General features: G+C 45.7%; 1 protein-coding gene across 2 annotated transcripts in view; it reads right to left on the bottom strand.

Annotated features, from left to right (window-relative positions):
• MYCBPAP (MYCBP associated protein) overlaps positions 1-12,764 on the bottom strand; it is an 85,349-nt gene that overhangs the window by 51,653 nt on the left and 20,932 nt on the right. For both annotated transcript variants that reach the window (XM_061559176.1, XM_061559186.1), the window contains exon 4: positions 4,579-4,753. In XM_061559176.1, the coding sequence (XP_061415160.1) occupies positions 4,579-4,753 (175 nt within the window). The remainder of the gene's footprint in view (positions 1-4,578; positions 4,754-12,764) is intronic.

The following is a 12,764-nucleotide window of genomic DNA, read 5'->3' as shown; positions in this document are numbered from 1 at the left end:
AATTAACTTACAAATCCTGAACTTTCCAAATGCACTGCATAATGACAAGGAAAACTCTTCACCATTTCCAGTCAACTCGTGGTCTCAGATAACATAATTACATTTTTCGATTTAAAGCTTTCGTGACTGTAGGGATTCATCTTCTTGGTTCTTTCGGTAAAGTCACGTAGAAGGGAAAAAAAAACAGACCTGTTCTTCACCTGAGGACGGCTGCTTGCGTTGTGGCCGAAACGTTGTGAGAATTGTATTTTATTATGTTTTATTTTTTATTATTTTATTATTTCCCTTCTACGTGACTTTACTGAAAGAACCAAGAGCATAATTAGAATAAATTGGTCTGGCAGTGGTGAGTCATATTTAAATGGAGTTATCAATACAACAACAGAGTCGAGACAAACATTTTCATGGCAATTTCTTTTTTAAAGAACGTCAAACCAAAAACAAGAATGGTAAATTGTGGTGCTAAAAATAAACGCAAGATTGAAAAGCACTGTTTTTTGTGTGTAATTCTGATGTCATAGCTACATCACGACAAGCAAGAGTTAGTGCTACATTTACAAGCTGAAATTAAGTCATAATGGTGCCTGTGCACTGAGTATTAAAAACAAGTTCGGTCCCAAGTACATTTTTTTGCAGTTATGTTTTGATTGGTTAATTAATTCACTTTGCAGTGATGTCAGTGGTTATAAAAAAAAATACAATTCATACGTATAAAAGTTTTCGTAAGTCTCAACGAAATGTCTTAGTACCGTCCCGAATGGGATGTTCTGCTGATTCCAAATTGGCCAAACGTTTTCACATGTGGAACAGAAGCCCAGAGTGGCTGAAGAGAAACCACACATACAAGCAGTAAACTCTTGACGGTTTGCAGACACGTCCTTACGCACCCAATTTGCTCCGCAACTATTTCCTGGCCACTTAAACGCCCAGCGAGTTTGGGAGACTCACGACACGACAAGACCTATGCTTGATCTGCCAAAGCAAAAGTAGTGAGTGAAGGCTCGCTGACAGGCAAAGACAAAGATCCCCTGTATGGCCTTAACAGACTGTTGGGGCAAGTGCTGTTGGCGAGCACATATGAAGGCCGGCACGGTACACGAGGGGGTGGGTTACCAGCACCACGCCCGACCACCTTTGTCTCCCCAGTGGCGATGTTTTTACACACCGCACCAGGCACATACTGTGAGACAGACGGTGGAGAAGTTAAGTCTGAAGCTGTTCCTACTGCAACTCTCCTCAAAGTCCTCCTCAAATCCTTCATCTCCAAACTTAACGTGATCCTAAATGCTGCTGCCCACACCCATAAACCAGACCACGTCACCACAATATTCTAAACCCTGCACTGAGTCCCAATCTAAACCTGGTTGCATATCATATTACACTCACCATCTTAAAGATCCTCTACCGACTCACTCTTGCCTACCTCTGTTCTCTCATCTCTCTACTCCCCCTCCAAGCACTCTCTACGCCAGCAACCCACCAAGGCCTTTCGTCTCAGTCCCTGGTGAACCTCCGCTCAGCGGGAGGTCACTCATCTTCCTCTACTGCTCCCACATCCTGGAACTTGCTTCTTCCAACCACCTGTGCTGTCGACTCACTGCCGTTGTTCAAATTCAGGCTCAAGCTCATAAAACATGCTTTGCATTTATCTATGGCCGATTGATTTTCTGTAAAATAAATGTGCCCACTGACTCAATGCAGCGTGTTGAGATGTGGTCACACGTAGATGCTATACAAGTCTACAATGCATGGCTATTGTATTGTATCCTCCTGTAGCCACATACTTTATGGTCACGTTGAGATTAATTCAAGTATGCCACTTCATGAATATTACTTTACGTTTATTAATGAAAACTCAGGGCTGACTGAGAAACGTAACGCCCTGGCTGGAGTATCCAATGCAGCAACGCGGTGTCAACAACTAAACCAGTGACACTGTGATTAGAGCCATCACCCCTCTGGCCATGCGCCATCAGAAAGTTCAAATGCTGGTCAAGTAGCGACAAAATGCAGCAGCCCTTTGGGGTCGATAAAACACGCGTGCAACTTTGTGGGAAGCCACCAGTGATCAGACGACAGTGAACCTGGCCTCCCGAAGGGAATGTGGAATTTCCACCAACAGAGATGCACACGACTCAATTGGTCTTCTGGGCAGGGAGATATTTGGCAAATGTTTCCATTGACGTCATTATCTCCCACGTATGCTTACATGTTTTCTTTGTGTATGCTGCCGACAGGAACAATAACACTTGACAAACACCTTCAATACATCCGGTGACTACGTAACAGAATTTTCAATTAAAGCCAGTGTCTGTAATGGAGAGATGGATTTTGAGAGCGCACTTTCGTTTTCAATTTGCCTTTGGAAAGAAACAAAGAGATTATAGGACGATATATGAAGGAAAAAAACTATCTTAAATTTTGCAGAAGATATTTCCTGTTATTTGCATAAAAGTTATCATGCTCTGTTAACGGGCCGTTTGTTATGCTAATGACTTTGCTAAGTGCCGCTAAAAACAGTAACGAGGAAGAGATAATTTGGTGTTAATGCATCTGCAAAGTAAGATTAAATAATTACTTGATAAAAATGGATGATATCTTCAGTTTCACGGAGTAGATTGTAATATTTAATAGGACTGCAGACGCAGCTAATGTGTGTGTATAAATTCACATGATAGTCACACAATCCAGACAGCTGTCATCATAGTTGGTGGATTACATAGCGATGGCAACTGCGTGAGACACACACACCTACTTGCCAGTGCGAAGGTTCCTTTAAAGAGGCAGTACAGAAAGTAGGTTGATTACGGGCTATCTGCGCAGAGTCTGCATCCTCCTATTGTGTGTGTGGTTTGCCAATACGCAAAACACAAACCAAAAATACTATAAAAACAGAATGAGATCAACATTGTCGGATATCATTTCCCTACAGACAGCGAGACTGGAGATCTAGCGAAGCTTTCATGGGTAAAAAAGAACTGGATTACTCTATTATTAAACGGTTCAAGAAAAAGCTTTGTGGGAATGTGTCCTCACAGGATGTGCATTAATTTAACACAATGGCCAGCAGCCTTTGCGAGAGAAAAGAGTGTTTGGCCTGTAGGGGTTATTTTTATTGAAATTTACTGATCTTTGACCTTTGTGAACCACACCAATATCAGCAATGGGGACACTGGAGTTGTGGATGGTCGGCATATAGACTTAAAAACAAATTGTAAATATACAACGTATGATTTCGCAGCCAATTGTAATCCAAGGATCAGTTTCTGGATCAGGTTGCATGTCGAGTAGCATCTCTTCCCACTGCTGTTGACATCTTCAGGAGCCTTTACCATACACTAATGCGGGCATCACCAGGTGCTGTCACCACACACCATTGCAGGAATATCCCAGGAGCTTTCGCCACGCACTAGTGCACGGATCTTCAGGAGCTGAAGATGCCCACAGTGGCGTGTGGCGAGAGCAAGAGGGGAGAAACGCTCACCGCGCAGCGCAACCCGCAAACTGTCATCAGGTTGAGAGAGAGGGGGAATTACTGTAGGCGGTGACTGTGTCAGAGTCGGCAGGACGGGGGGTCGAGGAGGAGACGACAGAGCGCATCGTGAGGCACGGGCAGCACTGCGACGCAAGTTTACACGGAAACACAAACCACGCAGCTGAGCGGCACAGGTCAGTTCGCAGACAGGTGACGTAATGTGGCAAGAGTGGGTGAGGGTACAGGGCTTATAACGTTGCATAGTACGTGCATTTTAAAGTACTATGAACTAAACTATATTTTATCTCACCAGGCAAGGCCCACTTAGCTATGATAGCTCTTTTTCAGAAGCGACCTAGCCACAAATGACACCTCAACAGAGTGTCTTGTCTTGTGGAAATGTAACGCAGCCAAATACTCTCGACGCGTGATGTTGATTCTAAATGTGGAGACAAAAACTCTGAGGACCCGGAGAAAAAGACACACGACCATGGGGAGAACATGCAAACTCCAAATATACAGGCATCAGGATCGAACTCATGCCCTCCTGTATACCGCTCGAGGTAGTCAACATCCCACCAAATGCAACCGTATATCAAAATGCTGCACAGAAACAGTGGACGTAGTTATGTTTTTGAGATATAGTCAGTCATAGGGGGCTTGAGGCAGAGAGCGCGTGCACGGGAGTTGTGCGAGATGAAAGGGGAGCGGTCGGAGAGTACGTGGTGCCGAACAGAGGTGAGAGGTGAGAAGTAGGAGAGTGTGTGGAGGGCAGTGGAGTGAGATGAGAGACGACAGGTATTAGAGTGCGTAGATGGGGATTGAGTGAGATGAGTGAGAGGTGAGAAGTAGGAGAGTGTGTGGAGGGCAGTGGAGTGAGATGAGAGACGACAGGTATTAGAGTGCGTAGATGGGGATTGAGTGAGATGAGTAAGAGGTGAGAAGTAGGAGAGTGTGTGGAGGGCAGTGGAGTGAGATGAGAGGGGACAGGTATTAGAGTGCGTAGATGGGGATTGAGTGAGATGAGTGAGAGGTGAGAGGTAGGCAGTTTCGATCCCACGAACGATCCTGGAGTCCTCGGGAAGGGTGACCGATATGATTACCGGTGTATTCCAGGAGACTGGCAGCAGCTTCCGGAGGAGCTGGACGCACCACCAGCAGCCGCGTCTTCCCCGCAGCCTCTTCCTGCTGCTGCCGCTGACGCGTCGGTCTCCGCACGGTCACGCGCATCACCGTCGAGGGCCGCTCGCTGGCGGGTGGCGGACGCAGGGGGTGAGTCTGCACGCGGCATTTAGACACGCGGAGATAGAAATTCGGCGATAGACAAGCGGCATTTAGACACGCGGCGACAGACACGCGGCGACAGACACGCGGCATCAGACACGCGTTCATCTCGCAGGTGGGGCAACGTGGAGCCTCCACGCACAGATGCCCATCCCAACTCGCTTCCTCGCGACGACGCGCACAACCTGGCAACCTAAACCCAACTTACCAAAAGCTGAGGCGCTAGTGCCAGGGTAGTATCCACCCCACACACCCCCTGATGCTCCCCTCATGCCACCCCGCACTAGGGTTGTGTTCCCGATTTTCGGGATATGATAAATCAATATTTTGGAAGATCCGAAAACATGACGTCACTTCCATGACATGTCGTGCTTTTCCCATCCAAATGTGGTGTCATGTGACATCGGGTGATGTCACTTTTGTAAGCATGAAACAAAATGTAATTACTACATTAAATAAATGCTCAAATAAAAAAAAATACGAACAAAGATCTGAAATTTTACTTTAAATTCCAAACTCATCTTTTACCTGCAGACACAGACCACCAGGTCTCCCCTGAAAATAGCTCTTTGTTTTTAGTGATCTCGCACCTACTTTTAATCAAGGGCCGCTATCTTTCTGTGCTGTATGCCAACAGATGAGACGGGCCGGTGTGGCAAGCCAGACACGGTTAGATGGCAATGGCTGGTGGAATATACCACCACTATGAATGACATCCAACGATGCAAGCGGTGATCAAAAAGTCTGACGTTTCGGCCACAACACAAGCAGCCGTCCTCAGGTGAAGAACAGAGCTGTCGGAAAGACAGCGTCCTAAGGTTAGGAGAATTTTATTGTTTTATTTTTATTATTTCCCTTCTACGTGACTTTACCGGAAGATCCAAGAATAAGATTGATATTTCTCACAATTGCATACACACTCACAACTCAAAGCTTGAATGCCACATTATCCAATACACTCGCTGAGTATGCCAGTGCAATTTATACAGCACTCAAGGCACCATAGGGAAAATAAAAAAATAACAGCCCTCTTCTAAAGGGCACGTAAGAATAGGTTTGTCATCTGCCATGATTAAATGGTGAGCACATGCTCCGCTTGCAATCAAGAGGTCACCAGTTCAAATCCCCTGGCGTGGCAGTTGAAACAATCGACCACCAGGTTGCATATGGTGGGGTAAAGTGTGGGTCCTCCCACTTGTTCCAACTGCAGCGTGTACAACATTCTATGGCACGTGTCGTGACGGGCACTGCGAGATCTGACCGTGTCCGTCCAGTGCTCATCGAGCTGCATTGGCTTCTGGTTGCCGAACGAATACCTTTCCAGGTCGCACTCATTACACACAAAGTGATCGCCACAAATGAACCACAATACCTTGCTGACCTCGTCAAGGACCATAAACCATCACGCGAACTTTGGTCATCCTCGCAGCGGCGGCTTTTGGCTGGTCATCAAACAAAGACGGTCACCGCATCACGCGCTTTCAGATGCGCTTCTGTGGCCGTCTAGAAAACTCTTCCTTCCGATATTAGGAAGCCACTGGAGTTATGCACTTTTAATTCTGAATTGAAAAACTCATTTGTTGAGAACCGCTTTTTGTGTTTAATTTGTTGTCCATCACCCGCACCTCCGATTAGCACGGTTTGTTAGGAACGATGCGAAAAAAACATACAAGATATCTGGCCAGCATGAAAGCAAATTCCAAAGTACCCTGTGGTGGAGTTCTCTCTCTCTCTCTCGAGCTCCTGTAAGTCAAGGCCCTTTTGGCAACATCTGTCATCTGTACGTACTAAATTTAGCTGAAGACTTAAACAATCACGGTCATTAATTGAACACAGTGCGTAAAGGCTGCATGTCCAGGCATATTCTTAGGTTTTTTCGGTTAAGTCACGTAAGTAAAACATCAAAATAAAAATAATAAAATAAAAATAAAAATCACGACGTTTCGGAGGCAACACAAGTCTCCGTCATCAGGTGGGACCGTCACAGCCGAATTAGCTGCATCAAGTGAAGCAATGATTCAAGATGTAATCCCTTATAAGCAAATTGAAGGGAGGTGGAGAGGGGGGGTTGGAGAGCTTATCAGACTGTGGTAGCCAATGAATGGAAACGTATCGGGGGGGAGGAGGGGCGGTGATCAAACACTGCACGCAGTGCTCAACACAATGAATGGAAACGTATCGGGAGGGAGGAGGAGCGGCGATCAAAGACTGCACGCAGTGCTCAACACAATGAGTGGAAACGTGTCGGGACGGAGGGTGAGCGGCGATCAAAGACTGCACGCAGCGCTCAACACAATGAATGGAGACGTGTCGGGACGGAGGGTGAGCGGTGATCAAAGACAACACGCAGTGCTCAACACAATGAATGGAAACGTGTCGGAGCGGAGGGTGAGCGGTGATCAAAGACTGCACGTGGGGTCCCACCTGATGACGGAGACTTGTGTTGCCTCCGAAACGTCGTGATTTTTATTTTTATTTTATTATTTTTATTTTGATGTTTTACTTACGTGACTTAACCGAAAAAACCTAAGAATATGAATCTTTGCAGTCACGAAAGCTTCAAATCTAGAATTAATGTCCAGGCATCTTCACCGCCATTATTTCACATGCCACACGAGAGCAGTCACGGAATATAATCAAGGGCATCCCGACCGCTGTATAAGAATAAACTACTGTGGCTGGTTATAAAATGGGATGAACTTCCATGGGAACCATTCAAGTGTAATTTCCGAGCAGTACAACATACCCGAAGGTTTTGGCAATTAAATATTAGTCTGCAAGAACCAATGCTATCCATCATAGTTGATATATATTCATCTTCTTGGTTCTTTCGGTAAAGTCACGTAGAAGGGATGTAATAAAATAATAAAAATAATAAATAATAAAATAATTCTCACGACGTTTCGGCCACAACGCAAGCAGCCGTCCTCAGGTGAAAACCAGGTCTGTCGGGGAGACAGCGTCTGAATATATTGTTTACATACAACGACAAAAAGGTAACGAGAACCAAGAGAAAACTTTTGCAAAAATAACAGCCTTGTGTGTGGGTGGTGCGTCGATAATAGTTTTGAATTATAGCAGCGTTTGAACAGTTACAGGTCATTTATGCGATGGCAGCCGTGACAATGAAAGGAGGTCAACAGGCCTATGAACACTGCCAAAGTTAAATGATGGCATACGGTGAGCTATTAACCTAATTTTTTGTTTTCTTTTGTTAATAAACGACAGTAATTTGCTTTGTGAAAGCGGATGAGTAAGTGGTTGTAAAGTACCTCCACTACAGCGCTATCACTTGCTATAGCCATTGACGTTTTTCTTGGGCAGTATTAAGCTTTTATTATTATGTTGCAGGCTATAAAATGGCCCAAAACCTGACACTTTTTATTTACAGGCGCTGTTATAGACTCACTCTGCAGACTTGAAAATACCAATTTTGGAAAGACAATACAAAATAGGAAATGCAATTATGATTCTGGCTGTCATGAATGCCATTACTACATCCCACGTGCGAGTTCTCTCACTCGTCTCGTCATTTTGAAATTCACTTACTCGATTTCCATTGTACATAGTTCCGGTTGTTTATGATTATTAATCCTGTTTATAAAATGTCCCTGCTTTTGTTCTATGAAACCAACCCATGTGAACCCTCCCTTCCCATGTTACATGCTTGCCGTTTTGGCCAGGTTGCCAATGAAGAGCTTGCTAGTGGAATGGGGCCTTCCGTGACACAAAGTGACTGACTGAACGTGTCATCCCTCCTTGCCTTTGCTAGGGACTCACAACTTCTTTGCTTTCTGTCACGCAAGATGCTCGCTGCGTTTGCACAAAGCGCTGAACTCTCAGAATTCGTCTCAATTCTCTCACAGTGAACCCACCAGTCTGAGCGAAGCTTTCTTTCATGTAGTGGATAAAACGTAATTTGGTACGGTCCTGAATAAATCCTTTCAAGAAGCCAACTTCACATTTAACATCTTAGCGTGCTTTACCCTTTCATCAAACTGCGTGTTTATCTAAGTATGTAGAGAGAGGTCTTACGGCTCTTTTGATTGCCTCAACATTATATTTCGTGACATAGAGAATATTGGGACGATGCAGTAATTGCGCTTTTTATGCGACCCTGACATTAATAAAACAGTAACTGAATTAATGAATAGATGAATATTTAACACTTTGTGCTTCCTTTCCGGCAAATTATTCTTTACATATCCTATGAAATAATAAACGGACAAATTAACCATTACAAATTTATTATAAAACTAATTATGATTTATACCGTGACTGCTGCCTTCAATAGCCCACACTGATGTAGATGGCCACAACAACTGACACAGCAGCATAGGGAGAGCCTTCGTCCAGCAGCGAGTTGACAAGGGTCCAAACGTGAATGTAATTATTATATATTATATATTACAGTTAGCACAGGGAAAAGATCGCACCTAGCACGGAAGTGCCAAGGCGGAAGGAAACACAAGGAAACCGAAGTCTGCGATTTCATGTGTACGTGAACGTAAGCTGCATACGGGCGGGGGCAGTGGCATTATTATAACGGCACACTTTTGATAAAAAGCGCTCAAATCACAAATCCCAGCCGGGGGGGGGGGGGGGGGGGAGTTTACTCAGCCTATCATCCCTTCGCGAAAAATAAAATGCGTACGACTTCACGGGAAATTTACGAGTGTCGTTCTGTGAAAAGACTTGCCCTCGCCATGGGAAATGCAACGTCCACCAATGCCGAAGGGCGACCGAAGGTGGTGGCCGCCACCCCATCGCTCGTTTGAACGGATTCGAGGTCACTTCATCCAGCATCCGCATGATAATAAATTATCACAAGAGCTGGGACGATCCAGGAAATTGTAATAGGACGATCTAGAGGTGTGACCATCTATGGCATTGTAATTAAGATAATCTAGAGTTGTGACGATCTATGACATTGTAATGAGGACGATCTAGAGTTGTGAAGATCTATGGCATTGTAATGAGGACGATCTAGAGGTAGGATGATCACCAAAAAGTAGTGCAATATAATTGGACTACTTTTCGGTTACTCGTGCCCATTTTAAAAATGGCAACCATCTCGACATCCTGCCTCTTGAAGGCGAGAAACCCCCGCACGCCACGCCCAGCTATGCAGCTGACCTCGGTGACATCACCAAGCCTCTCGCCCAGCGGCACACGTGGGAAGAGAGGCAAGACTTGTTCTATCCAATTACTTCCGCCGTTATCCAATTCGTCCTTTAATCGAACTCGTAATCAGTAGTGTAATTGATTACTAATTGGTGACGAAATGACGAAATGTGCAGGCTACATCTGCCTATGGATTGTAATGATGATGATGACGACGACGAGTGGATTACTCAAGGAATCGCAGATGACGATGGTGCAATGTGGGAGGTGAAACGCATCTGGACGAGTCGCTGAGAGGTCGTGGCAGGGGTGAGCCCAGGGCAACCGCGCGCCACTTACACACCCGCGCGGGCCATTCAATCACAGGCCACACGCCTCCGCAATTTGACAATCGCCTTGTTCCTCGTTTCAAGAGCTGTAACAAAGTCAGCAAGCGCCTGTTGGCGTCGACAGAGCCGCCCCACTGCCGTCTTCCCCACGCCGCTGCTGAACGCAATGCAACGGGCACTCACATCTCTGGCCGAGCCAACCAAAGAGAAGCCCAGACCAAGTTCACGCAACATACCCACCGATGTTGCTGTCAAAAAAGGTGTAATGATTCAGTCCCCCGTCGGTTAGAAGAATTGTCATGATTGAAGGTTACAGTTCAATCAAATATTTTTTTATTAACGCAAAAATATACAAATAGTGACAACCTACCTGCTATACTGCCTTTTAGAGGCACATTTCTCCCTCTGCAGATTGGGCATCTTAGGCACACATATGTTTTGTGCAATCCACCAGCCTCACCTGAAGAGTGCTGGATTGCAGGTGTGTGAACACACACGCACATGAAAGCTAAAGCTCTCCCAAGTATTCTTTGGTTCTTTCGGTTAAGTCACGTCTAAAGATAAAATAATAAATTAAAATAACGTGACTTAACCGAAAGAACCAAAGAATAATTCCTGCAGTCATGAAAGCTCCATAATTAAGATTGAACTCTCCCAAGTAGCCTATAGACTGTTGGGGCTAGTCATATTAGCAAGCAGCTATGAATGTTGTAATGACACACAGGGGAGTGGTTTGGCCAGCACTGGCCACCTTTGATGTTTTCACACTGCACTAGATACTCATACAAGGCCGAGGTGACCTCGGGGAGGCCTAGGACCGCTTCCAATATTCGCCACTGGTGTTGGCCATGAGCGAGAATCGAACTCGGGTCGCCAGGCTCCGAGCACAGCGTAGCACAAGCCGCTACACTACCACCGCTGACACACAATACACACACAATACACACACACACAATACTCCCATCCTCTCCAACGTAAATGCGAAAGGTTACTCAGGGGCCAGAAGTGCTGGACCTGCTGCAGGCGATGCCCGTCTGCGAGTCAGGAGGATGAAACGAGAGCAACGCTGCGACATTTACGCGCCACTGAATAATCCACGCGCCGAGTGGAGCCAAGCCCCCCCCCCCCCCCCCCGACCGCCGCTCCCCCCCCCTCTTCGCTCTCTGCGGTGTGACTGGCACGTGCGATTACACGTCTCAGGGGCCACATTAACGGTGACGACGTCTGCAAGTCCCGAGGGTCGTGGCTGATTTACCGCCATGCCATTTTTCATTACAGCATATGGTAAGGCGAGAAGGGGGGGGGGAAGAGGGACCAAACGGCATGAGAAATAAATAAACGAGAATGAAAAACGTTTATTATATGTAATACTAAGTGGCCTAATTCCATAAAATAAACCTGTCCTGAATATGCATGATGTCTCCGGGACATGTGAAAAAGAGCTTCATAGCTCATCAGATTTCTCCAGGATAAATAAAGATTACGATTCTGACCAAAACAAATATATATGAAAACTTTAACAGGAAATCACATTCTGAATATCATAATGTACAGAATTCACGCTTTGCTTTCATCACCGAGAGTACACCCTGTGTCCGTATTCAAGTGGCACCTCCTTACTGCCAAACGACGGAAGACGTCATAGTGTGAGCATGTGAAGCCGAAACGAGAGTCGCCAAGCAAAGGGCTGCTGGCATGCATCTATTTCCCATTGTCCCCAGCTCACAAGGGGGTGGTAAAGTGAGATGACTTACTCGAGCGAAAATCCATTGAGGAATTTGGGAAATTCGTCAACGCGGTGCCACTTTACAAGGCCACATTAAACCCCAGTGTCTTTTTTTGTGAATCACCTGCTCATGTGAACACGACTGGAGGGAGAAAAGATGCAAAGAATTAACATTATGGTCTCCAGTCGTATTAATGGACTAATTGCGAATCCAATTCTCACTGAATTCCTTAAGAGGACTTTAAATCCATTCATTTGAGCTTAAGGCAGTATTGGCTGAACCGGCTACTCATGCTATTTGAGCGCATGTAAACACTCCCAGATGCATACTGCTCATATTCAGAAATGCTCTGCAGAGCGTGGTGTGGCACTGAAAATAGGTCAGTGTTTTCTTGCTCAAAAAGGGCATTGAGGCAGTGTCTGTTAACCCTTTCCCATTCCGATGATTTACGTGTTCGTACGTCTACGTCATTGAAACGGAACCGGAAAAAAAAACAACACAACGTAATTTTATCGGTATCAAGGCTCCCACAAGTCGATGCGTGAGGGCGAGCGGCACAGTTTGGCGCCAGCTATCGTAGAGTGCGGTCGTGTCGCTACGGTTCTCTGCGGTGTACACGATGTGTTTTAAAACAACGCCGCTATGCCTCTCTAAATAAAATTAACAGCTAAGCGCTTGCGCGTTCCGTGATTCAGCGGTGAACGGGACACCCACCCTGCAACTTGCAGACGTCTCAAAACGGGAAAGAGTCAACAGCCCTGAGCCAGTGGTGGGACCACTACTGTTGACTTCCCCATATCGACACAGGATGGATGATGGGCCAAG

This window comes from Lethenteron reissneri, chromosome 3, assembly GCF_015708825.2.
Source record: "Lethenteron reissneri isolate LAM-NWPU_2019-01 chromosome 3, ASM1570882v1, whole genome shotgun sequence".
Taxonomy (NCBI): Eukaryota; Metazoa; Chordata; class Hyperoartia; order Petromyzontiformes; family Petromyzontidae; genus Lethenteron; species Lethenteron reissneri.
Note: the sequence above shows the minus strand (reverse complement) of the source record. Positions and strands in the feature narration are given on the sequence as shown.